This window comes from Macaca fascicularis, chromosome 1 (assembly GCF_037993035.2).
Source record: "Macaca fascicularis isolate 582-1 chromosome 1, T2T-MFA8v1.1".
NCBI classification, from domain to species: Eukaryota; Metazoa; Chordata; class Mammalia; order Primates; family Cercopithecidae; genus Macaca; species Macaca fascicularis.
Window position 1 is genome coordinate 114437014 of NC_088375.1, and position 27930 is coordinate 114464943.

The window sequence follows — 27930 nt, forward strand, 5'->3', positions numbered from 1 at the left end:
ATTTTCTACCGCTCAAGACCTGCAGTATTAATTGACCACACATGGAATGTGTAGAGTAAATGGATGTAGCTACACTTGTGTTCTGGTGTGGAGTATCTGCCGTGGTTTTTGAGAATCCTTGATAAAATTATTTCCAAAGGTTTCACTGGTGTGTTGTGTGAGGAGAACATTGACAACTGTGACCCCGATCCTTGCCACCATGGTCAGTGTCAGGATGGTATTGATTCCTACACCTGCATCTGCAATCCTGGGTACATGGGCGCCATCTGCAGTGACCAGATTGATGAATGTTATAGCAGCCCTTGCCTGAACGATGGTCGCTGCATCGACCTGGTCAATGGCTACCAGTGCAACTGCCAGCCGGGCACATCAGGTAAGCCCACTCCGTTTATGTTTGGTATGGGGTTTTCACTGTTTCTCAGATCGATTTACACGGATGTTTCAGACGGTTGGCATATGCTCAGATACCTAAAAAACAGTCCTAATTCTGAGAAGCACAGCCAAAGCTACAAACATAAATGTCTCAAGGCAGATGGCCCTAGCCAGTGGAGAAGTCAGAGACAATAGCTCTGCCAATCTGATGATTTTGTGTGTGTGTTTTGTTAAATAGAGGCATACCACTTCAAAAATTAAAATTAATTATTTAAAATTGAAAACCCTCTTTTTTGTGGCTATATTATCTTTTTTTCTTTAAGTTCCACCCCACCCAGATTAATAAATTCAGTCCTTCTTGCCTGCTTTCTTGCCTGCCTGCCTGCCTTCCTGCCTGCCTGCCTGCCTGCCTGCCTGCCTTCCTTCCTTCCTTCCTTCCTTCCTTCCTTCCTTCCTTCCTTCCTTCCTTCCTTCCTTCCTTCCTTCCTGCCCTCCCTCCCTCTCTCCCTCCTTCCTTCCTTCCTCCCTCCCTCCCTCCCTCCCTCCCTCCCTCCCGCCCTGCCTCCCTTCCTCCTGCCCTGCCTCCCTTCCTCCCGCCCTGCCTCCCTTCCTCCCGCCCTGCCTCCCTTCCTCCCGCCCTGCCTCCCTTCCTCCCGCCCTGCCTCCCTTCCTTCAGTGTATTTTCTCTTTCACAGTTCAGTCTTTTTAGTGTGTCATGTTTCTTCAGTCACTTGTCTCTGGTGGGGCCTTAGCCATCTTGGGGGATTCTAAGGAAGAGGAGATACCTTGCAACACACCACAGTAACTAAAGTAGAACGCAGAGCTGTCATTTCCTGTCCTCAGAGTTCATCATTGTTCTCTGGCCTTGGTTAAATGACTCCTTGTTGGTCGTGAGGACATGCTGCTCCTTGTTGGGGGAATGGGGTATTATTTTCTCAGGGAGCAGCATCTCACAGGTTTGAATGGTTCTGTTTTACTTATTAGATGAATGATCATGGTCATAACTATGGTTAATGGACAGAGAAGTTTATGTTCCAGATCAAAGGAAAATGTATTAGTGGAAGATTAACCAATGTGTGCCTTTGTTAGAAGGAAACCTGCCAATATAAAGGAGTGATTTATTGAGAACTCATTCTGGATGTAAGGAAAATGACCTATGTAGAGAGCAGAGGTGGAGAAGGTAGTTAGCTGCCCTCATTTTCTTTTATTGTTTCCAAATCCATTTCTTCAAACTTGTCAAAGGCTCTGGTCTTTATCCAAGACTTCATACATGCCAAGTTTGAAAACAAAGTCCTTTTTGAATTGCTCAAGCATACGAAAAACATCCCATGCCGTCACAGCTGAAAATGCCTTTCCCTCCCCCATTTAGATAACTCACTAAAAGGGCTGAATAGATCTTTGTGAAAACTTCCAAAAGCAATTTGCTTCCGGGCTGTTCCTCAGACATGAGAAATTATAGTAGGAAAAGAAATTTGAGAGATTTACAAGCAATTGACTGGATGCCTTTAGAATGGAGGGGCTGTTTTAGACTTTGCTATCATTCCCATCATAGTAAACATACTGGAAACCTGGGTGAGTGGTGGGTTGGCAAGCACTTTGTTTTCTCTGGGATTATATCATTATATCAGGATATATCAGGTGTTTTCTGGGGAGGACAGAGAGGGTATGGTGTAAGTAGCTGTCACTGAGAAGGTGAGAAGTCAATATGAGTGATCTGTAGGCAGCATGGAAAGGAAGGCCCAGAATCTGTCAGAACCTGCCAAAGACATTCCTGCAGTTATTTGGAGAATTAAAGCAAGCAACAGTCAGACAACATTTAAAAAAATGTTGGTCTGTAATGGGTGGAGAAAGAGCTGGCATGTGTCAGGGACCTGGGTGGAAAATCCATTAAACGAGGCATTATGAATAGTCTCAAGTTCTAGAGTAAGAATTCCTGTTCCACTTATATGGCCTAAGTTGGTAGTTTGGTGTTCGGATAGGGGAGTGGGTGGAAGAATATTTTACAATTTGCCAGCTAAAATTGTGGTAGTCAGTCACTGGGTACTTAAAGTGAGATATACTACCCAGAGTTACTTTCAGTGCCTTCTCTCATCTGTGCTTTTATGATAGTAAAGTTTTAAGTAAGTTTCTTTGTGTTTCAAGTAACAGACCAACTTGAGCTAGCTTAAGTCATCATTTACAAAAAATAAACAACAACAAAACAAAGAAACAGAGCTTAACTAAAGCACCCAGAGCCTCTTATAGATTCCAAGCAATTGAATAATAAGGCTTTGGAGAAAATAACAGGAAACTGGGCATTTTTAGACCAGAGGTCACACAGTCTGTGTTTCAGTGTTGTAATGAGAGAATCTCATTGGCCTGGCTTGATCCAGGTGTCTTTTCCTACTCAAGTACACAATGGACAGGGGGCTAGAGTCACATTGGATCATCAGGGCTTCATTGGGAGGGGGTGCTGCCGTCTTGGTTTGAGGGTAAAGGGGGTTTGTCAGTCAAAGGTTAGAAACATCTCCTAAAGATATCCACTTCTCTGCGGGGAATATGGAAATCTTTCCCTCATTTATGGCTAGTTAGGCAGCATAGCCTCATTAATCACGGAATGACAGTACAGTGTGGCAGAAAGAGGATGCTGTGGAGCCACACAAACAGGGTACAGAGCCCAGCTTTCCTGCCCTAATGGTGGCACTGTGCATGTCAGCCCTGTTGTCTATAAAATGGGTGTAACACAGACTAATATGCAGGTTGGGTGACAGGGTTAGAGAAAACTTACGTGACAGGCAAAGCAGCGTACTTTGCACATAGTAAGAGCTCAATAAACTGTTCCTCAGTAATTATTATTAATAAACATTATTGCAGAGTATGGGCACAGTGGCTCATACCTGTATGAAGTATACATACAGGTGTATACCTTACCTTTTGGGAGGCCGAGGTGGGACGATTGCTTGAGTCTGGGAGTTTGAGACCAGCGTGGGCAACATAGCAAAACCTCATCTCTTAAAAAAAAAGAAAATAGCCAGGTAAAGTGGTACACACACCTGTAATCGGGAAGCTGAGGTGGGGGATTGCTTGAGCCAGGGATATTGAGGTTGCAGGGAGCTGTGCTCTTGTCATTGCACTCCAGGCTGGGTGACAGATCAAGACCCTGTCTCTGAAAAAAAAAAAAAGAAAAACAAAGTATGAGTGAATCACAAGTATGGCATTTTTATCCTGGGTGTTTTGTTTTGTTTTATTCTCATTACCAGTTTTTATTTTTAGTCCTTTTAAACTACCAAAATATTATTGTATGATACTCAGAAAGCATCACTTAATTCATACAAAAATAAAAAATATCCTTACCATTATTTGTAAAAAGATATTTGTGAAATATATTACAAATATATTACAAAATATATTACAAATATATTTCACAAATATCTCTTTACAAATAATGGTAGCAATAATGATTGTATACTGTTAATATAACGAAACTCTTCCATTCATCTGGGCAGCAGAGCAAAAATAAGGCAGCTTACCTCAGGAGGAAGTTACTAGACTCAAGATTTATCCTGAAATTTAGCCTGTAATACTGACAGGCAGTGTCAAGCTCACTGTGATAGATAAAAATTCCAAAATTCTAATTTTGATTCAAAAGCTTAAGTTTTATCTTTGGCAAAAATACTGTTAATTTACTTTTCCTCAAAATGACAGGCTTGCTGCTTTCACTTAATATTTGCTAAATACTCAATTGTGATTCACCCTGGTTTGTCTTGTCAGCTGCTCTTTCAATTAAAATGTGGTTTCATGAAGAAAGCAGCTATTTCAACGCACAGCTCAAACAATAGCAGTATAGCTCTTCCTGGAGACAACTTTCATACTTGGCATGCCACAGAAATGCTTTATGTATACTTCTATTTCATCACATGGAGTAGTAGACATTACTCAAGGTTCGAGATTTATTAAAATTATAAAGTTTCTAATTTTAACTTCCTCAACAAAGCCACTCTTGAGTGAAACTGGTGTTTTTGCTTGTTTAACTGTGGCACATGGAGGTGAGCAGTAGAATAATTATAGTACAGTTTGGTTCTACTGCCTTGATTCATGCTGATGCGATCAATTTCACCCCATTGCCTCTGCACCATCAGTTTGAATGTTAGCACGGTGAAAAGGAAAGATGATGGCTAAGTATGATTAATAAAATCCTTTGGACCTCTATATCTTCCTGAAAGAGTGGGCTACATTTTGAGAACTGCTGCTTTATTCTGTCCGGGGTTGGCTGGAATTCACCTTAGATTTCTTACACGTTGCTGCATCACAAGCAGAAAGCCTTAGTATTTCTGTGGTAATATTGAATGGTTTCCCTTTGGTTTTCTCTTCCAGGGGTTAATTGTGAAATTAATTTTGATGACTGTGCAAGTAACCCTTGTATCCATGGAATCTGTATGGATGGCATTAATCGCTACAGTTGTGTCTGCTCACCAGGATTCACAGGTAAAGCTCCTTTTACTGCAAGGCCCCTCCTTCAGCCTTATCACTTTGGGAATATAGCATCCAAAGGAATATTGCTTTTCAAGTGTTTCCTATTTCTTTGTCTCTCTGGAAGGTTAGTAGTCTGTTTCTCTGCTTTTCTAGATCAGTTTTCTGTTCACAGACCTTTTCTAAACTGAAACATACTTTTCATTAATTAGAGTTTTTAGATTATATGTTTATTGCTACCAGAAAATAATTCCTAGACAGACCATAAATTGCCTTTGCTTTGCTTGAGTTATATTGCTTCCAAAGCTATGTTTATTGACTACAGGTAGTAGTCAAGGCCTTCCATAAAGACATATTCAAGGTAAAATCTTATGAAAACACTGAATGCTTGTTTCTGGGTACTTCCTCTTTGACATACTCAAGGTAGAATTCTATGAAAATACTGAATGCTTATTTCTGGGTACTTCCTTCTCTGAAATATTGTTAGATGAGGTCAGAGCTTGAGGAGACCTCCCTAATTGGGGTAGCATGAGAGAGATATTTCTGCCCAGGAGGAAGAAAGTAAATAGCAAGAAGAATTTTGAATGTAACTCCTCTTAAAGTATGAACAGCCTAAGCATTTACACATACACACATGTGCGTGTACATGCGCACGCGCGCGCGCGCACACACACACACACACACATCTTCTATTTGTTAATATTAACTTTGTCTTTTACCCTCCTGATCAAAAAGTGCTAGAGGCTACTACTGCAGAAACCTGAGGCCCCTCACTGACACACCTGAGTTTCTTATTGGCATCATCAGAAGGCACACACTGTACATTCTGTTCTTTCTGGACAGTGACACACAGAAGCAGCCACTAACATGTTACCATTTAATAATTTCCATGTGGTTGTTTGTACCCGAATGTGAAACACCCTTCAAAGTTTTTGATAGAGTCTGCAAAAAGCCAGAGCAAAGCGAAGTGAATGTCCACCATTCATTTGCCAGGAGTGTACTTTGTTCTCTATTTCACAAGAATTTCTCCTATTTGGTATGATTGTGGACATTAGAGAGGAAAGTTTGCAGCCCAAATGGGTCACAGCGATCCCTGTTCAGTGAAAGATCACTGAGAAGCCAAATCTGATGAAAACTGTCATGCCCAATGCCCAGTGCTGCTGTAGTAGCCTGATGTTCAGCATCCTGAAACTTGTGACTCCAAGATCAAATGGCAGTCAAGTGAATACACAGAAATCCCTGCTAGATAGGATAATAGGCACATTGTTGATAAGTGGGTAATACAAAGAGAATAGGTAACATTTATGAAGAACTAATTTTGAACTAGGCACTATGTGCCTAGTCTCAATTGTCACTGCTGTTGAGAATACCTACAGAATTTATAAGAAACTGAGAACACAGAGAGGTTAAGTAATGTTACCAGTGCACAGCAGCCAGAATTATATCCCAGGCAATCTGACCCCAGAGCCCATGCTCATTCCCACAACACTGGACATCCTGATTAGGGGCCTGTTGTAGTGTGTGTGTGTGTGTGTGTGTGTGTGTGTGTGTGTGTGTGTGTGTGTTTATGTAAGGCTTCTACTGGACTCATTTTTTCAAAATGCCAATGAATCATATTCTTTCTCTTATTAACATTCAGCAAACCAGAAAGGTCAAGAAGGGAGAACATAGGCTAAATATATTCTAAAATAAACCTAAGGTGTAGCATGAAACCTTATAAGCAAGAAATGGAATGTTTTGGTTACTAGGTGGTCCCCTGTTCATGGAACTGTTGTCTGTGTCTGAGATGGTTTTTTTAATGAGCTGCTGAAAACGTCAGAGATGACTGTGGTATATACTCATGAGTGGTAAATGTAAGGAGTTTTATTCTTGCTCTTGTTTTAATATATTTTTCCCATATCATTCTAACAATAGCTTTGACAGCTTTAAAGGATATTTTTGTTTGTTTGTTTTAATACTAAGTTATCTGTTCTCTTAGAACCTTTTTAAATGGGGGAAGGTAAGGAATTATGTGATACTTCTATAAACTGCTTTTCAGTTTTACAAAGCACCTTCATACCCATTATCTTCCTGAATTCTCATAACAATCCAGAAAGGAAGTTCTACTATCCCCATTTAACAAATAAGGCAACTGAGAGACAGACCTTGATGTATATACTCATGGCCTGCCAGTGATTTGCATAGTGAGGACTGTGAGTTCCCAGAAGGTGGAGACCTCATTTAATCATCTTTATAGCAAGTGTCTAAAGCAATGTCTAGCACACAGGAAACACTCAGTGAATGTTGCTGAATGAACGAATGAAGGGGACTCAAATACAGCACTTTTGCTAGCTAATCCAGACTCTGAAGTGTGGACTATACCATGTTTTCATTTATTAAGCACCAATTTACTGAGTACCTGAGTCAGAAGAAACACTGGGTAACTTCTCATTTCAGTTAGCCCAACAAATTGCTTGGCCTTCCACTGGACTTTTCTGATGCTCAGTGGAAACTCCTTGAGGGTAGGACCTTGCTGATGGAACAGCTGTCAATCAACATAGTAGAATGCATTTAACACTTTCAGGTAAAGATGGCTTGAAAATTTATTCTGCAAAGAGTTTAAAAGCAAACAAAGAAAACTTGGGAGGAGTGGCTTCTGAGGAGATGCTTCCAAGAAAAGGCCAAAAATGAGAAAGGCTTTTTCCTGTCATCCTCCACTATATTATAGGCCAAGGCTAACTGTGTGGTTGAAGAGCTCTGGTTCATATTTTGGTGCCACTGACAAACATCTCAAAGAACCAGTGGTTGAGGCCAAGGAAATAGTATTTAAAAATAAGCTATTAATAAAACACTTAAGAGGAAAACAGCAGCCACTTCCAGATTATGGGTTTTTACCACAAGAACCACGAATAATGGTTTAGAGAGCAATGGAGGGTGAAAAAATGTGAATACTCATACTTCATAGGAGTGGGTATCTATTTCATCTGGAATGTCCTGTTCTAAATACAGGATTGCTCTTTCTTAAATGAGAAAAATGCATGTTTTCAAAATCTGAATCAGAACATTGTATTCTTTGAAATTTATAAATTCATAGCAGTTGCTTGATCCCACTCATTTATAGAATTATAGGTAATTTTGACATTTCATATCATTTTGGAATTTATAGTTAAATCTCAGTTACTCAAAATGTAGCAAATTGAAACACTTGTATAACTGCCCGTGTTACTTTATTCAGCCTAAGAAATATCAAGGTTATAACAGACGTCTTTTTAAAGAGCAATCTTGGCTATGTCTTAGAGGAACAACATATCCACTTCAATTTCACTTACTCCCAGTATCTGCATTATATGATGATAAGTAATAATTGTCTAGAACAGAATTTCTCAAAATCTAGTTTTTACTCCACCTACATTTTTAAAAATATGGTTTGCTAGATTCTGTTCATCGCAAGCTATGGTGATAGGGCCTAGGAATCTCCACTTAAAATAACAACTTAAAGTGTTGATTTTACACATTAAAGTTTAAGAACCATAGGTCTAAAGTGACGGAATCTGCATTATTTTCTCCAATATCAGAGGACAACAAAATTATACCTTGAGACTCTACTTCCTGAGGTTAAAAAAATGGATTAATACGACTCTAAGAATGAAAACAAAATAGCTTTTCTTTACAATCAGTTTAATTATTGAATTAAGTTACTATCCCATTCATTAAGCATTCCAGTTAATTTGGATTTACCATAAATAGAAATGTAAGAGGCTAACTGAGAAAATGAATTTGTGGTAAACCAGCACAAAGCATGTTAATGAATGCTTCTTTGAGTTGTACTCAGGACAGCATTAAAAAGAGAAGCCTTCTTTGCTGACATTTGAAGTTCTCTTCTTAGAACCTGGTAAAGTTTCCCCATTTCTGAGTTGAAAGAAAATACCAAATTGCTATAACACTTTTCCAACCTTTTGTTAACTTTCCTTGATTATCAAAAGTCAATGCTCTTTGCTCCTTCTTTGCATGGCATTAAGTGTTATTGGGTATCTAATTCCTTACATCTTGTCATTTGGTGCCCCAAAACACCTTATGGCCTGAGCAGATGAAGGGTGAAAACATAATGTGTCTTATAGTTCTGGGTCTATTTCCTGAGCATTTAGGATGTAAATAACACTGTCCCCCTTCTCCACAGGGCAGAGATGTAACATTGACATCGATGAGTGTGCCTCCAATCCCTGTCGTAAGGGTGCAACATGTATCAACGGTGTGAATGGTTTCCGCTGTATATGCCCTGAGGGGCCCCATCACCCCAGCTGCTACTCACAGGTGAACGAATGCCTGAGTAATCCCTGCATCCATGGAAACTGTACTGGAGGTCTCAGTGGGTGAGTAGCTGCCCCATGTAATAGCTTCTTATTGACCTGTGTTAAGCCAATTGGATTGTAGTACTGGTGACAGCCTGAAGTCGTCAAATGGGACCTTGAGCTGAAACTTTGCTGAAGATTTGGTAGTCTGCATCAAAGCCTTCTGAATTACCACTTAATCCATGGAAGCTGGCACCTCCCTTCCGTAAGTGAGGACCTAGATGGAACATAAGGAGGAATGTCTCCCTTATATGGGTCATTAGCAAGGACCTCATGGGAGGAACCCAGACTCATTGTGTGAATCTTTGGCAATTATGTTTTTAGTATGTATTATTGGAATGATTTCTGAAGAATGTTCTAGCCTTTGTTTTTTTTTTCCCCTGCTTAAACATAGCTCAGCTCTGTTCTGTCACAGTGCCAGTGTGTGCTCTGAAGTAGGGCCACTTCAGCCAACTTTAGAAATGTCCCTGATAAAACATTTGCAATTTTTAAGCCCCGCAGACTTGTGTGATGTGTTAGTGATTTTCTAGAACCATAGAGTGACATTAGGTCTCATGAGACGCTCTTATACTCTTGCTGTGTTTGCCATAGGATATGGCTTTGGACATTTTCCTTTGCAAACTTTGAAAGATGAAAGAATAAAGTGTTTAGAAGTAAATAGTAAATAGTTATTTTAAAATGAATTAACTCAGTATTGCTGTTTCAGAGTATAGCAGCCTTCAAGGCACCCTTATCCATCTCTCATTTTCTTAAAATTCTCCAGATAAGAAAGCTATCATTTCCTGATATCACATTCTAGGTGTTAGTGATGTTCAAACTGGAGATTATATTTACATTTCAAATACCTTCATTCTTGTGCCTTTTCTTGCAGAATACCCTAGGTGCTTTCTGAAGCCAAGTTTCAGGTCAGAACAAAGCATGACTAAGATATGAAATATCCCAGGAGCATCTTAGAGTGGCTCAGGGTCCCTGATAGTAACCTAGGTATCTATTTTGCACCAAAAACTAATGATCTTAATGTTTGCTTTACTTTAGTTTTATGTATAATAAAATACATTGTGCAGATTTATCCATGATATTGTTTCCTTCAGAGTGGCCCAATATATTGTACAAACCATTGTTTACATAAGAAATTTCATTGTAATTTCACTAACTTGGTGAGCCAGGAAAGCACCAAGAAGGTTTCTTTACTGGATACACCTGATAGGGCCACATGGTACACACCATGTGCAAGGTGATGCAAGGATAGTTCCATGAAAGTAGAAATGAGATCAGTTTACCCCATTTCTTCACCAAGTCCTGTATTTCACTCTGTGACTCAATTGTACATTTATATACCTCCTATAGTAAAAAGTTTTGTCTTCTTTCAGATATAAGTGCCTCTGTGATGCAGGCTGGGTTGGCATCAACTGTGAAGTGGACAAAAATGAATGTCTTTCTAATCCATGCCAGAATGGAGGAACTTGTGACAATCTGGTGAATGGATACAGGTGTACTTGCAAGAAGGGCTTTAAAGGTGAAAACAAAAGTACATCTTTCTGTGTGTGCTCTGTCTTCTTTTTGTTGCATACTGCTTGACTCACTTCTTAGTTTCCTTTTCTCTTTTCATTCATTCATGTAACAAACATATTGAACAATTAGAACTTCTAAGGCACTTGGGAAATAAAACATGAATAGATACAATTTCTACCTTCAGCCTAGCAGTGAGGTAACCTATTGAAATAGTAATTTTTCTTTTTCTTTTCTTTTCTTTTTTTTTTTTTTTTGAGATGGAGTTTCGCTCTTGTTGCCCAGGCTGGAGTGCAATGGCACGTGATCTTGGCTCACTGCAAGCTCCGCCTCCTGTGTTCAAGCTTTTCTCCTGCCTCAGCCTCCCTAGTAGCTGGGATTACAGGCATGCGCCACCACACCCAGCTAATTTTGTATTTTTAGTAGAGACAGGGTTTCTCCATATTGGTCAGGCTGGTCACGAACTCCTGACCTCTGGTGATCCGCCCCCCTCGGCCTCTCAAAGTGCTGGGATTACAGGCATGAGCCACCACACCCGACCTGAAATAGTCATATTTGAGATGAACAGTTAAGACTCCAGTTTTACAGCATTGGCCAAGTGTCCAATTATAAGCTGCCTGGTCCAGGTTTGAGTCTATAATAGTTCAAATAGATATATGAAAGTAGAATGAAAATACTATGCTTACTGTAATTAAGATAGTAGTAATATCAAGGAAGAATCCACATGTTCAGAACTCTTTCAACACATTGAGATATTCTTAGTTACTTAGTCATCTTTGGTCTTCACCGGCGGTCCTCAACCCTCAGGCTACAGACCAGTACCTGTGCGTGGCCTGTTAGGAACCAGGCCACACTGCAGGAGGTGAGCAGCCGGCGAGGGGGCCAGTCTTCATCTGTATTTATAGCCACTCCCCATCACTCACATTACCGCCTGAGCTCTGCCTCTGTCAGATCAGTGGTGGCCTTAGATTCTCACTGGAGTGCGAACCCTGTTGTGAACTGCATATGTGGGGGATGTAGGTTGCGTGCTCCTTATAAGAATCTAATGCCTGATGATCTGTCACTGTCTCCCATCACCTCCAGATGGGGCTGTCTAGTGGCAGGAAAACAAGCTCAGGGTTCCCACCTATTCTACATTATAATGTAGATTCTACTATATTATGAGTTGTAAAACTATTTCATTATATATTACAGTGTAATATTATAATAATAAAAATAAAGTGTACAATAAATGGGATATGCTTGAATCATCATCCTAAAACCATCCCCTCAACCCCGGATCATGGAAAAATTTGTTTTCCACGAAACCAGTCCCTGGTGCCAAAAAAGTTGGGGGACTGCTGGCCTACCCAACAAATGTATAGTCATGGGAGTTGGGTAAATTCTGTTTCTGAGTTATCACTGTTGTATTTCTACCATCAGTTTTCTCTTGGAAACTCACAAAAGAGACCTGTGTGGATAAATCATTATATTTGCACTCATCTGTCTACTTATTCATTGATTTCCTCACTCAAATATTGTACCATGCTGTTGTCATACATCAGCATGTTTTAGAGCCACTTTATTTGATTACTTGAAACTTTTCTGAGACCATATTTCAGCCATTAATTTTCTGATATATTGTATTACATTGGCAAAGAAACTTGTAGATTTCAAAACACTTTTATTTCTTTATCTTATGAGACTTGCTTATCAGTGAACAAAATAAAATTCAAAAGGTAAGATCCCAAGTTATATGCCCAGTGAGCAGCAGAATACTCCTTGAACCCGTACCTCTGCATTCCTAGACCATGTTTTCTTTTCCACAGTGCCATAGTTTCTCTATTTTAAGGCTCTGTGCCAGGCCCTATTGCAGATGCAAAGGTGTGCAGTATTTGGGTACAGTGCTATCTCCACTAATCTTTTACTCCTTTTATCCTTTTCTTAGTGGGAGAAGGTTTCATGCCTTGAATCAGGAGAAAACAGCTTTGTAACTTCAGGAAGTACCACATGGATGATAGACACTGTGCCTATGAAAAAATGGGCGTAAACCAGAGGCTTTGATTAAAGTATTCAAAAACATCATCCCTTTTCCTGACCAGAAATGTTATATACAAAGGGCTTATGTTTATCATGCAGCAAGCTATTGGCTGGGTGTGATGGCTCACACCCGTAATCCCAGCATTTTGGGAGGGTGAGGTGGTAGGATCATTTGACCCCAGAAGTTTGAGACCAACCTGGGCAACATAATGATACCTCATCTCTACAAGAAATTTAAAAAGTCAAGTGGGCATGATGGCATGCACCTGTGGTTCTAGCTACTCAGGAGGCTGAGGTGGGAGGATTGCTGAGCCCAAGAGGTCGAGGCTGCAGTGAGCCATGATTACACAACTGCATTCCAACCTGAATGACAGAGTGAGACCCCCTGTCTCAAAAATAAATAAATAATAAATAGATCATGCAACAAGCTTTTGAACCAAGAACTTCATTATTGAGAAGTTATTTGTAGTTGGAGGGGCATTAGGCTTTCAGACCGTTAGAACAGACTGTTTTTCCATACATCTTTTCAACTAATTGACTGCTGTCATTTACTGACTGTATGTCAGGGACATGGGGCTGAAATGAATGAACAGATATTTCAGTGGCCTGAAGAAATGAATGCACTTTCTGGTGTGTTCAGTTTTTACCCCCAAAGAGAATTGGTTAGAAATTGAGATAATGAGACTGTCAGAAAGTTTTACTGTTTTTGGTTTTTCCCTTTTGTCTACAGGCTATAACTGCCAGGTGAATATTGATGAATGTGCCTCAAATCCATGCTTGAACCAAGGAACCTGCTTTGATGACATAAGTGGCTACACTTGCCACTGTGTGCTGCCATACACAGGTGGGTCCTGGAAGTACTAGCAGGGACCAGAGGGGATACTTGGCCTTGCTTTGTCAGTGCCTGAGTCTGAGTGCCCAGGTCTGTGGGGCTGCAGTGCTGCTCCAAGGGCTCACTCCTCAGTTGTCCTTCCTGCCCTTACTGACTGGATCTTGAGCTTTGAGGAAACATTGTGGCCTCCTAAGATGCAAGTGGTAGACAGTCATTTGCCTACATTGTACTTAAGTATTTGAAAGAAAAAAAATTTTTAATTGTATGTGACTGGAACCAGGCACATAGCTGATGGTTGTCTATCAGTTGACCGTTTCCAGGACATTAGCTATTTGTCTTAGTTTCAATAATACAGCTACCATTTATTGGTAATTTACTATGTGCCAGGCACTTTTTGTACTTTGGATTATTTAATGTATTCCTCAATAATTCTACAATGTAGAAGTTCCTATTGTCATTTTACACATGAGGAGGCTGAGGCAAAGGGAGCTTGCTTGCTCAAGGTCGTATAGGTAAGTGGTACATCTAGGATTTACCTGTAAGTCTCTTTGAATCTGAAGTTTTTCCTCTTAATGACCTTTTTACTTCCCACATTCAGTACCGCTACATCTCACTCAGAGGTGTCACCCCTTTGACGGCTGTTACAACTGAGAAGACGTGAGTGTGACTGCATGCCACATAGCTGTTCTTTGTTTCAGGTGTTACATTTGGAGTGTGCTTGGGACATTTATTCTTTGTTTTCTACTGGCTTATTATTGCCTTCTTGTGATTGGTTATATTTCTATGGCTTGTTTATCTCCTCTTCATCTATTTTCCTCATTCAGAGGGAACAAAACACAAACATAGACAATAACTGTCTGTTTCATCAGGTTGCGGCATGCAGTCAGGAGCATGGCTGAGTTATTACTTCCCTGGAGTCTTCAGCTGTTGATAGCAGCTGTTGATACTGACGCTAAGTTGTGTAGAGTAGCAGAATAACCATAGCATGACTGTGTTACCTGAAAGACTCGATAGCACATTGTTACTTTTTCCCCTCTAGAAGAAATAGTAGGCCGGGCGCGGTGGCTCACCCTGTAATCCCAGCACTTTGGGAGGCCAAGGTGGGCAGATCACGAGGTCAGGAGATTGCAATCATCCTGGCTAACGTGGTGAAATCCCGTCTCTCCTAAAAATATAAAAAATTAGCCAGGCGTGGTGGCAGGCACCTGTAGTCCCAGCTACTTGGGAGGCAGAGGCAGGAGAATGGCATGAACCTGGAAGGTGGGGGTTGCAGTAAGCTGAGATCTTGCCACTGCACTCCAGCCTGGGTGACAGAGTGAGAATCCATCTCAAAAAAAAAAAAAAAAAAGAAAGAAATAGTAATGTAGGAAAACTACATTTAACAGGCCTAGTTCATAAAATCACAGTTGTAGGAGGTCCCTAACTATCTTGCCCAAGGTTACACAGTTAGCAATATCGGAGCCAATGCTGAAAAGACTATGGGTTTCTCCATTTTCAAAGCCTCTTAATCAGGACTTCTTACTTAAATTCAGAGAACATCCTTGGGATACAACTTGGGAAATTTTTCGTTTTCTTACCTGTTTATGTGTCATAAACTCTGTCATTTACTTTCCAGGCAAGAACTGTCAGACAGTATTGGCTCCCTGTTCCCCAAACCCTTGTGAGAATGCTGCTGTTTGCAAAGAGTCACCAAATTTTGAGAGTTACACCTGCTTGTGTGCTCCTGGCTGGCAAGGTAACAACATGGGTGTGGAGAAGCCAAGAACATGCATTTCTGAGCTTTAAACAAAGTGGTCAGGTTATCAGATCATGTGGAAGGCCCTGCTGGTCTTCTGAGGCCTGTCTGTCTTGTCAAGAGCACACAGGTTTTGCATAGGAGCTGCTAATTGGAATGGCTTAGAAAGCCTTTCCATTGTCCGTGTCTTTGGGGCCCCCTGGCGGCTGGAAGGCTGCTACCGCAGACTCTCAAGCCATGATGTTCGTTCTTCAGGGAGTTTTAACACCTTGGCAGCAACTTCCTAGGCCACAGAAGTCTTCCTGAAACTTCCTAAAGTAGGGGACCAACCAGTTTGTGGAATAGCTCCATGCACCCCAACTTAAGCTCAGGTCCTGCATAGGTTTTTGTGGGAATCACCTTCCAAGGACTAGGTCATTTATTGGCCTTGTGTTCCTAGGTCAGAGGTGTACCATTGACATTGACGAGTGTATCTCCAAGCCCTGCATGAACCATGGTCTCTGCCATAACACCCAGGGCAGCTACATGTGTGAATGTCCACCAGGCTTCAGTGGTATGGACTGTGAGGAGGACATCGATGACTGCCTTGCCAGTGAGTATGCCAGTCAGCTCTTAAGCCCCCCTGAAGAAAGGAAAGCACACAGGGAGCAGAGGAGAGCGCAGTGGAGGCTGCCACCACTCATGCCTGACATTGGGCATACCGGTCATTTATCCAGCATATTTAACAGTAGTGTTTTAACTCTTTCTTTGGAAGCTAGTGTCTTGGAGTTGAGGCAGTAGAATATATTTTAAGTATTCCCTTTAATTTGTGAACATTGAAAATGTGAGGACAATGCTATGATAGTGTTTTTTTAAAAACAGATTTATTGAGGTATAATTAATATACATTAAACTGCAGATATTTTTAGTGTACAATTTGACACATTTTGACATATGGTAACTGAAACTATCACCCAAAATAATAAACATATTTATCACCCTAAAATTATCTTCATCCCATTGCAATTTAACCTTCTCTCTCTCTTTATTGCCTGTGGAGCCACAGGTTTACCTTCTGTCACTATAGATTATTAGTTGGCAGTTTTTATCATTCCATATAAATGCAATCAGATAAGCATAAGTCAGGAGAAGTTCTGAGTTGTTTTAATGAACATAGTATTTGAGATCCATCCATGTTGTTTATACCAGTAGTACATTCTAGTTTATTGTTGCACGGTATTCCATTGTATGGACATATTACAGTTCACTGGTTGATGGCCATTTGGGTGTTTTCCAATTTGGGGATATTACAAATGAAGTTGCTATGAATGAGTCTTTGGGTGGACATATGATTTTAGTTCTCTTGAGTAAATACCTAGGAGTAGAATTGGTGAATCATGTGCTAAGTGTGTGTTTCACTTTTTAAGAAATTGCCAAAATATTTTCCAAGGTGGTTATACTATTTTCATTCTCACCAGAATTGTATGAAAGTTCTATTTGAACCATATGCTCACAAACTCTTGGTGATATCAGTCATTTAAATTTAGCTCTTCTAGTTGGTGTGTAGTGGTATTTCATTGTGATATTAATTGGTGTTATTATCTTTGCCAATGATGTTAAGCATCATTTCATGTGCTTTTTGCCCATCTGCGTATCTTCGTTGGTGAAATGTCTATTTAAATCTTTTGCCCATTTGAAATAATTGGGTGGTTTGTCTTCTTGAGTTGAAAGAGTTCTTTATATTTTTAGATAAGAATTCTTTGACAGGTATTTGCTTCCCAACGACTTCCCTCCAATTTATAGCTTCTCTTTTGATTTCTTTTGAAGATGAAGATGTTAACATTGATGAAATTCAGTGTATGCATGTTTTTTCTTTATAGTTCATGCTTCATATTTCTTGTTTAACAAATCTTCACCTAATCCAAACTCGAGGTTTATCTACTGTGGTTTCTTCTAAAAGTCATATAATTTTAGCTCTTATATTTTGGCCTATGATCTATTTTGAGTTAATTTTTACATATTGTGTGATATCGTACTAAGATCTTCAATAAATGCAGAATAGAAGTGGTGAGAGAAGCCAGCCTTACCTTGTTTTTGATCCTGGGGGAAAAGTATGTAGTCTTTTACCATTAAGTAAGATGTTACCTATAGGTTTTCATAAAGGCTCTTTATCAAATTGAGAGACCTTGTACTTCTGGTTTGTTAAGAGGTCTTTTTGTATTTTTATAATGAATGAATGTTTATTTTTTGGTGTGCAGTTGATTTCTCTACGTCTGTTGACATGGTGAAATTATTTTTTGGTCTTTTAATATAAGTAAATTGTCATCAACTTTATTATTTAATATTTTGCAAATGTTAAACTAATCTTAAATTTATTGGCTATATTCCATTTGGGCATTATGTATTATTCCTTTTATGTATTATTGGATTTGATTTGCCAAAATGTTGTTAAGGATTTCTATATCTGTGTTCATGAAGGATATTGTTCTCCAGGGTTTCTTGTACTATCATTGTCTGGTTGTGATAGGAGGGCAATGCTGTCCTCATAGAACATATCAGGAAGTGTTTCTTTCTATTTTCTGGGAGAATTTATGTAGAACTGGTGTCTTTTCTTCCAAATATCTAGACATGGAACCTTCTTTCTGGGAAAGTTTTTAACTACAAGTTTGGTTTTCCTAATACATATATTGCCTTATGGGCTATCTGTTTTTAATTGAACTTTGGTAATATCTGTCTTTCAAAGAATTCCTCCAGTTCATCTGTTTTGTCAAATTTGTTGACATAACATCAATTTGTTTCGTAACATTTCCTTACTGAGCTTTAATAGTCTGCAAGATCTGTGACGATTTCCTTCTCATGTTTCTATTATTGGTAATTTGTCTCTTCTTTGAGAGGAAAGAATGTCTGTTTTGCAGATTTTTTCATAGAGTGTTCTATAAATGTTATTAATTCAAATTGGATAATAGTGTTATTCAGGTCTTTTATGTCCTCTATGACTTTCTGTCTACTTATTATTCATAGAGTATAGTAAGTAGGCTTTCTGTTTATTTCTTATTCAAGAGTATTGAAATCTTCTATTATCATTGTATATTCATCTGTTTCTCTAGTAATTCTATTTGTTTTGGCTTAATGAATTTTGAAACTCTAATATTAAGTGCTTATAAATATTTAGGGTTCTTATGTCCTTTTGAGGAATTGACCCATTTATCATTTTGAAATGGTCTTTTTAAACTCTTGTCATATTTCTCTCTCTGAAGTCTACTTTGCCTGATATTGATATAGCTACTCTAGCTTTATTTTATCATTAGAGTGTGTTTTTAAAAATCCTTTTACTTCTGACCTATTTCTCTAAAATGGGTTTCTTGTAGAGAGCATATGTTGGGTCTTGTCTTTTTTCTCCAATATGACAATATCCATCTTTTAATTCAGGTATTTAGACTGTTTAAATTTAATGTAGTTTTTTATATGGCTGGCTTCAAAATATGCCATCTTGCTGTTTGCTTTATCTTTGTTCTTTCTGTTTATTGTTTCCATTTTCCTCTTTTTCTGACATCTTTTGAAATCATTGCATATTTTTATGATTATATGTTATCTACATACATAAATTTCAAAAATTTATCTATATTCACTACTGTATTCGTTATATATTTTTTAGTAGTTATTGTAGGGATTACTGGTGTGCAACTTTAACTTGTTATAATGTACCTTCAATCATGCAACTTCATATAGAGGAGAAGAGCTGTACACTCACATTTGCATTCCTCCTGGCCTCTCTTGTATTATTGTTTTAAAATGTATATCTCGTTAAACCCACCAAATATATAATTAAAAGGTAAATTATTTTTTCAAGAAATTTGAAAAATAATGTAAAAGTCTTTAAGTTACCCACATATTTTCAAGTCTTGTTGGTTTTTATTCTTTTATGTAGATTTGTGTTTCCATCAGGTATCATTTTCCTTCTGTCTGAAAAAATCCCTTGAATATTTTGTGTAATCTTTGTCTCCTGGTGATGAAGTCTTTCTGTTTTTGTGTGTCAGAAAGGTTTTTATTTTGCTTTAGTTTTCAAAGATATTTTCACAGGGAAGAGAATTCTAAATTGACTTACTCTTTCAGCACTTTAAAGCTATCCTATTATCTTCTACCTTGCATTATTTCTGAGGAGAAATCTGCTGTTATTCCACAATTCTTTTATCTGTTCCTTCATATATAATTATCTCTCCTGTGGCTGCTTTTAAGATATCCTCTTTCCACTGATTTTTACCAACTTGATTATAATGCCTGTTAGTGTAGTGTTCTTTATGTTTCTTCTGTTTGGAGTTTACTTGTATTTTTGGTTAGGGGTCCAGGTCTGGAAAATACTTAACCATTATTTGGAAAATATTTAACCTTTTTTTTTTCAAAAGTTTTTGCCTCTCCCCTTTATAATGTTCATTATGCATTTATTAGACTGCAAGGTTGATTCATTTATTTTTCAGTGTTTCTTCCACTTAGTGTTTTATTTTGGATTATTTTATTATTTGAAGATATCTTGTTATACTTCCAAGTTCACTAATTGTTTCCTCTATAGTTTCTTGTTTACTGTTAATCTCATTTAGTATATTTTTCCCTCAGATATTATGTTTTTATAGGTAGAAGTTTAGTTCAAGTCTTTCTTTTAATGTTATCTCCCTCTTTGTCATGTTCATCCTTTTATTTCCTTCTTGAACATATTGAGTATCATCGTTTTATAGTTGATAATAATTGACCATATTTTATTGTCCTTACCTACTTTTCTACCATACAAGAAACTCCTGAGTATGTTTCTGTTCAAATTTTTTCTACTCATTTTGAGTTGTATTTCCTGCTTCTTTGCCTGCCTGGTAATTTTTTGTTGGATGCTAGACATCCATTTTACATTGTTCCATGCTGAATTTTCTTAAAAATCTTTTTTAAAAAAACATTTTTGAACTTTATTCAAATATTCAATTATTTGGACATAGTCCAATCCTTCAGAGTCTTACTTCAAGTTTGTTAATTGGTTCCAAAATAGTCTTTAGTCGAGGGCTAATATGGCTCACTACTAAGACAGGGGTCCCTCGGGACTCTACTCACTGCCACATGGTTTTTTTCATTGTTATTGAATGAACATGAGCTATTCGCAGCCCAATGAAAACTATAGGGATTATACTGCCTACGTCTTTCTGGTGGTTGTTCCCCTAGCCTTAATAGTTTTATTACGTAGGTACTGACCAATCCTAAGTTACTTGTGTAATGATTAAGTCATTAAACTTCAAATGAGATTATCACAATGCATTAATAATGGCACCTTAATTTATAGGATATATAACTTCAGATTATCATAGGGAGGCCACCATGCTAGGTGCTGGCAGTGATAAGATAAATAAGTTTTAGTTTCTATTTTCATGAAGCTCATAGTCTATTAGGGAAGAAAGACATATAGATACAGTTTGAGACCAGCCTGGCCAACATGGTGAAACTGAAATACAAAAAGTAGCCAGGCGTGGTGGCGGACATCTGTAATCCCAGCTACTCGGGAGGCTGACACACGAGAATCTCATGAACCCAGGAGGTGGAGGTTGCAGTGAGCCAAGATTGCTACAGCACCTCCAGCCCAGGCAACAGAGTGAGACTTCATCTTTAAAAAAAAAAAAAAAAAACAGACATATGGACAAATAATTTTAATGATGTATTACAAATGGTAAAAAAGTATGTATCCAAGGCACAATTGATGGAGAACTTTAGGGAGTGAGATCAAGCTCTTTGTATTTCTTTCTCACATTGAGTAACATGTCATTCAAAATACTGAGTATTTTTAAATTTTTCTATATGAAGTGGAACCAACAGTATTTACAATGAGTTTAAAATAATTCAGTAAATTATGGATGGTGAGTTTCCTGAAAGATGCTATGGAAATTATAGTAACTGTGTACTGTGGTTAAGAAACAATTTTTTCTTAACTGAAACAATTTTTACAATTGCTTTTAATAGAGACTGCAGATGAGTCTTATAAGGGAATTAGTTCAAGAGATAAATGAGGTATATTAAATGTTTCTCTAATAAAATAAGGGTCACATTACCCATTAGTTTAGTATTTAGTTTTCATTTTACATGTATAACCCATCTTTGCAATTATATTTTTAAGTTCCTTAAGAGCCATAGCTACAGCTTGTTTTTCTTGTTCTGATTTGTATGCCATATGATTGTAGAGTGCCGTGGCATGACTGTCGCTTAAAATTTGTTGGTTCCTTACTATGAGTATAAAGTGTTCCAATTTTTATTTAAACTTTGTTTCATAAGGCTACTGAAATCTGAAAGAGAGAAAAAGAGAGAGAGAGGAGACAGAAGTGAAAGGGAGAGAGAAGATTAATTTATATAGTTAATATGCCTGGAAAAACATGAATATGTGTATTTTGTCCTCCCCCACACACTGCACAATCACATATACCTTTTGAAAATATTGATTGATATTCTGTGTATTGGGGCACATATTTGATTTGCAAATGTGTGAGGGACCAATGCAAGTTTTATGACTATTGGTTTTACAAAACTGTTGGTGGTGATATAGATGAAGTTTATTCCAATTAACAAACAGGTTAAAAACTTCAAGCAAGTATTACTGAATTGATTTTCATAAATGGGGGAGTTGGCAGAATTCAATGAAAAAGTCAGAATTATGCTGCCCTCGGCGTGACTTAGTTCAGGTCATTCACTTTTATGAATCTAAGATTAAATTGATGCTACTCTTCAGAGCTCTAATTCTTATGTAATGGCTTAGATCCTTGCCAGAATGGAGGTTCCTGTGTGGATGGAGTGAATACTTTCTCCTGCCTCTGCCTTCCGGGTTTCACTGGGGATAAGTGCCAGACAGACATGAATGAGTGTCTAAGTGAACCCTGTAAGAATGGAGGGACCTGCTCTGACTACGTCAACAGTTACACTTGCAAGTGCCAGGCAGGATTTGTTGGAGTCCATTGTGAGAACAACATCGATGAGTGCACTGAGAGGTGAGCAACCAATCACTCGGGCATCAGCATCTTACAAGAGAAAGGGAGAATGGGAAGGAAACTTCAGAGCACAGTGCTAGAATTGTGGAGCAGGGATGAGGTGTCCCCATGGATCCCAGTCCACAGTCATCTCCTATTGCCCAGTTACTGGTTCCTGAAAAACATATGTAGTTAGAAAGTTAAAGGTCAGAGGTTGCAAAGTTTATAGGGATGGTTTATTATTTCTTGCTTAGAGAACAGAAAGAGCTATAATTCTGTTCTGTTCTTCCCTTGGTCTCTTGTTCATTTCAAAAATCCGAAAATTCCATTTTCTCTGCAGAGATTGGAATTGTTACCAGTCTTTAAGAAATTTCTGGGAGTTTTGTTTCATTTCTTTTTATAATATCATGAACATATTTGTTCTATTTGTCTTTTATAAATAATCTATAGTGAAGAGGATTTTTCAAATAAATTGACTTAGAGATAAAATGAAATGAGGTACATGGGAAAACTACAGAAGAACTGGGTAAAACCTAGAAAACTTCACTTTCTCTAGGTATCTATACTAAGCTCAGTCTTCTAAATACTTCTGAGCCTTTGATTATAGAAAGGAAGTGGGCACCTCAGAGCTTCTGGCACCCAATCTAGCTTGTAAGAAAGTTTACGGGATATGGGTTGCTCAGAGGTATTTGCCTCTGTAACATCTTAGATTCCAGAAATCTTACTTTCTAGTAGTAAGTCACAGGCACCAGATGCATAGCTGATGTTGCTCTCTCTGTTTGCTTCTTAGCTCTTGTTTCAATGGTGGCACATGTGTTGATGGGATTAACTCCTTCTCTTGCTTGTGCCCTGTGGGTTTCACTGGACTCTTCTGCCTCCATGAGATCAATGAATGCAGCTCTCATCCATGCCTGAATGAGGGAACGTGTGTTGATGGCCTGGGTACCTACCACTGTAGCTGCCCCCTGGGCTACACTGGGAAAAACTGTCAGGTAATTGACTTCCTTCCCATTCACCAAACTGCTCCCCTAGAGCAGCTGAATATTATACCTGTTCACTTTCTAGTCTGAATAAGTTCCTTCTAAAAGAGACTATTGTGGATCTCAGGGATGTGCCTGAGATAATCTAGGTAACTTCTTAATAACTTGCAGATTCCAAAATGGTGCTGGCAATATGATATAGATTCACAAACGTAAGATCTTGAAAAGAGGCTAACCACGAACTGCAGAAAAATACATGTGGGAAATAAACACAGTTTGTTTTTTTTTTTGTTTGTTTGTTTTGTTTTGTTTTACATTGGAAGCACAGAAAGAACTGAAGAAAATAGAGAATAATCAAAATACCCTTTTAAAGGTCAGATGCAACATCTAAGGGGGTAATAATGATAATTGTTATATCTTACAATGTGGTAACATTCTCAAAACCAAACGATTTACATATCTTTTAAGTTCAAATATGTAAATACACACTTCCATAAAATTTTAGGATGGAAAGAGCCCTTATAGGCAACTAATCTAACCTTTGATTTCATGGAAGGCAAAACTGAGCCCCAGAGGGGCAAAGTAACTTTTCCAAAGCTGCATACCAAACAGCACTGTATTTAATTTTATGTTATTCTACCTCTTTAATAGTGATAGAAAAATAACTCCAAAGAACATAGGAACAAATGGCCAAACTTGACTTACAGGGCGCACTTAAGTAAGGCTTAGGCTATATTAGACAAGGGAGCACCCACCTCCACAGAATTAAGCGGCTTGTTGCAGATTCCATGGATCCCGAGAGCATTTTTGGTTGGGCTCCTATTTGTTCTCATAGCGTCAATTGGAAGTGCTGACGAAGCACTCCTCCCTTCTTCCAGCAAACAGTCTATATTGTGAATTTGGCCTTCCTCTCCTCAAGGGGCCAAGCCACTCCATGTGTGAATTCAGATGAAAAGTGCCAGTCCTTGTGCACTCTTTGCCTCAGATTGCCTTCCTTAGAAATAAGCTCTTAAACGGTTTTAGGCTTATTAACAGGCATTAAGTCCTTTTACCCATATTCACCAAAGATAGATTTGGTCAAGACCCATGTGGATTTCTCACACAGGATTAGCACAGAAAGTGTGAACCTGTCTGACAGCTTTAACTCTTTCTTTCTAGCACTGCGGGGTGGCCATACATGTAGGCAAATCATGTCTAGAGCATTGGGAATAGCTTAACCTGTTGGGCTTCCTTGAATTTTTAAACTTTTTTGGTAATAACTTTTTAAATAGAAGACCTAAGAGGAATTAGACTGCAGCAGGCCCTCAAATAACTTTGTTTCCTTCGGCGTCATTTTGTTATAACATTGAGTGGTGGAAAAAATCTGTTTTTGGCCAGAGCTGCTGTCTGTGTGGGGTTTGCATGTTCTCCCCATGTCTGTGTGGGTTTTCTCCAGGGACTCGTTTCTTCCCACAACTCAAAGCCATGTATGTTGGGTGAAGTGGACATGTCTACATTGTCCCATTGTGCCAGAATAGGCTCTGGCCACTCATGAACCTGAACTGGAATAAATGGGTTAGAAAATAAATGAATGGGGCCAGGCACGGTGGCTCACGCCTGTAATCCCAGCACTTTGGGAGGCTGAGGTGGTGGATCATGAGGTCAGGAGATCGAGACCATCCTGGCTAACACGGTGAAACCCCGTCTCTACTAAAAATACAAAAAATTAGCCAGGTGTGGTGGTGGGCGCCTGTAGTCCCGGCTACTCGGGAGGCTGAGGCAGGAGAATGGCATAAACCCAGGAGGCGGAGCTTGCAGTGAGCCAAGATTGCACCATTGCACTCCAGCCTGGGCGACAGAGTGAGACTCCATTTCAAAAGAAAAAAAAAAGAAAGAAAATAAATGAATGAATATGCCAATTATTGTAAAATGAAAACTCATAAAGCCTATGATAATCGTACCAGGTGCACAACAATAAACGATGTGGTACAAAACCACCCAGCAAGCCTGCCATATTGGTTAGTGTTGCTTTCTGAACTGTGTGGTGGTAAGAGGTGCTGACAGTTTTGCTTTGCAAACATTTATTCCTTGACTTGACCTGCCACCACTAGGACTACCGTTACTCGCAGATTCACCAAAAATTGGATAAATAATTATTTTACTTGTTTTTATTAATATTTCTTAAATGAATGTATAGCTTATTTTAATGTTTAATATTAGAAGTGGGTGTTAATTTGAAGTTTAGTGACTTTTTTAACCAGAAATAAGTATAGGAACTTAACTCTTTTTTATATCAATTAGACTGTGGTAAAATTGGTTTCATTATATATTGTTGTCCTTAAAGTCGCAGTTTCCAGGAACCTAATGATGACATTAAGTGAAGACTTACGGTACGTAAAAATGGTTAGATGTACCTCAGAACACTGAATCTAGTTTAAGGGCTCTTTTACTAGATGAAGGCTCCTTTTCTTTTTAATCAGTGTGCTTTTCTTTGATTTCTTGTAACACAATAGAACTTCTTTTTCTTCATTTCTAGTATTTGTATTTTGATGTATGTACACCCCTGCCTCTGTTTCAGACCCTGGTGAACCTCTGCAGTCGGTCTCCATGTAAAAACAAAGGTACTTGCATTCAGGATAAAGCAGAGTCCCGGTGCCGATGTCCATCTGGATGGGCTGGTGCTTATTGTGACGTGCCCAATGTCTCTTGTGACATAGCAGCCTCCAGGAGAGGTAAGCTTTGCTCCCTTGGACTCAGGTCATTCACTGAAATATTGACTGACCAGTGGCATTTAGAGCAGGTATTATTTTTTGTCAGATAAGAGGGAAGGGCAGATAGTAGTGGGTGGGCAGGGCTCTGGGGAAAGGGCTCAAGATAGAAGATGTAAGGGTAGAGGAATAGGTTCAGAGATTCCAGGAAGAAATGTATTTGAAATGAAACTAAGGTATATTCCACTTTCAGGGTTTATTTTTAATATACATCTGGTACTGAGGTCTGTGAAGAACTGGCTAAGAATAAGATTTGATGTGTCAGCCAGTTTAGGTTTACTTGCTCATTGGTTGATTTGAACCCCATGTGTCACATGTTCTTCTGTGACATTTCTTCCTCACTGGGTTTCCCAGGTGTGCTTGTTGAACACTTGTGCCAGCACTCAGGTGTCTGCATCAATGCTGGCAACACACATTACTGTCAGTGCCCCCTGGGCTATACTGGGAGCTACTGTGAGGAACAGCTCGATGAGTGTGCGTCCAACCCCTGCCAGCACGGGGCAACGTGCAGTGACTTCATTGGTGGATACAGATGCGAGGTGAGGACACTGAACAAGCAGAGGTCATGGACCTCCCAGGAGATCATACAACTGTTTTGAGCACTGATATATTGAATTTAGCTGCTTGTATCTTATATTTATAGTTTATAGATTTTTACCAATCCCCATCATAGTGTTTACCACTGTTTCTTTCAGCTTCTCTGTGCAGTAAGTTAACATGTCCCTAGTATGGAACCATCCCAGCTCCTTAGGCTTGCTTTTAGGATTCGGAGCCAAGAGTCACTACCAGAGTACCTTTTACAGGCTCACCCAACATAACAGTCCGCACTTCCCTGAATAGCAGCTGAGATAGGAAAAACTGCTTTGTGGAGTATTCCTTTGGCCCCTGTCACCTTTGTATGTAGTCATTAATCAGTCAACTAGCAATTTTCTCTCAAAAAAAATGTTGCTCATCCTGTTCCCCATAGCATCATGCTAAATGTTACATGTACATATTGGAGGAAGTATGTGTCTTCAAGGGACATGTCACTATTTTAATGTCTGGGCTGATAATGGTTAGAGCAAGCAAGATATTAGCAAAATGTCTGAGACATTAATTTGATACCAATTCAAACCACCAAGCAACACTGAGAAAAGCTTTGCTTCTCTATTGTTATATGAATGAGCCAATGATAGCTTCTGTATTTTGGCCCCTGGGTTGTTTATTTCTTCACAGCAGGCTGGGACTCATTAGCTGAAAGGCCTGCCAGTACCAAACCCAAATTTTGACACATCCAGTTGTTTTAAACATAGCGCTCAAATAAGCAGATTTTTAACTATTTAGAGCTTGCCTGCTTTGCATAGCCTGCAAAACAGCAGCCAAAATCTGCTAGCCATAGTATAAGTAGGACAAAATAAACCCTGGGGCCATACAGACCCCAGACTGATGCTGGCCTTTAGAGCTCTCTGACCCAGAGATTCCTGCCACTGGCTGCTGAGTGACATCACCTAGACTCCTTCTCTGATCCTTCTTTCCCAGAGTTTACTTGCTGTCTTCCTCTTACCCACCTACCCCTCTGGAAGGTCTCATGCTATATGAGACTTCTCCCACATGCAAACCTGTCCAAGTGTCCAAATAAAGCCACCTCACAGCCATATCCTTTTTCTTGGTCAGCCCTGAAATTCTTCCAACCCCTATAGCCACCACAGCCAGCCAGACCCACCTCCCTTTACCCCCAGCCGTATCTCAACCATTTTCTCACACATACATGCAGTTTCCTAAACCTGGAGATCAATAATTGCATGTCTGTGCTACCATCCACGTATGCCTTTTGACTGAGTCATAGGGTCCTCATCACATACAGAGGAATGTGTATTTTAAAGATGAGGAAACCTGTACCTGGGAGGAACAAAAGGTTTGCACACAAGTCAAATCTGAAATATCCTTCATTGTATTCAGTCTTTGCCTTCCCTTTAAAGTGCCTTTTTCAACTGGAGGAGGAATAGGTAAATGCCAGT

General features: G+C 39.1%; 2 protein-coding genes across 3 annotated transcripts in view; both read left to right on the forward strand.

Moving 5' to 3' along the window:
* Positions 1-27930, forward strand: part of LOC102127036 (NBPF family member NBPF4) — a 635890-nt gene that overhangs the window by 500747 nt on the left and 107213 nt on the right.
* Positions 1-27930, forward strand: part of NOTCH2 (notch receptor 2) — a 190372-nt gene that overhangs the window by 138267 nt on the left and 24175 nt on the right. For both annotated transcript variants that reach the window (XM_005542140.4, XM_005542139.5), the window contains exons 11-21: positions 140-373; positions 4726-4836; positions 8978-9170; positions 10520-10665; positions 13408-13521; positions 15125-15244; positions 15684-15836; positions 21999-22227; positions 22997-23198; positions 25744-25897; positions 26288-26472. In XM_005542140.4, the coding sequence (XP_005542197.2) occupies positions 140-373; positions 4726-4836; positions 8978-9170; positions 10520-10665; positions 13408-13521; positions 15125-15244; positions 15684-15836; positions 21999-22227; positions 22997-23198; positions 25744-25897; positions 26288-26472 (1841 nt within the window). The remainder of the gene's footprint in view (positions 1-139; positions 374-4725; positions 4837-8977; positions 9171-10519; positions 10666-13407; positions 13522-15124; positions 15245-15683; positions 15837-21998; positions 22228-22996; positions 23199-25743; positions 25898-26287; positions 26473-27930) is intronic.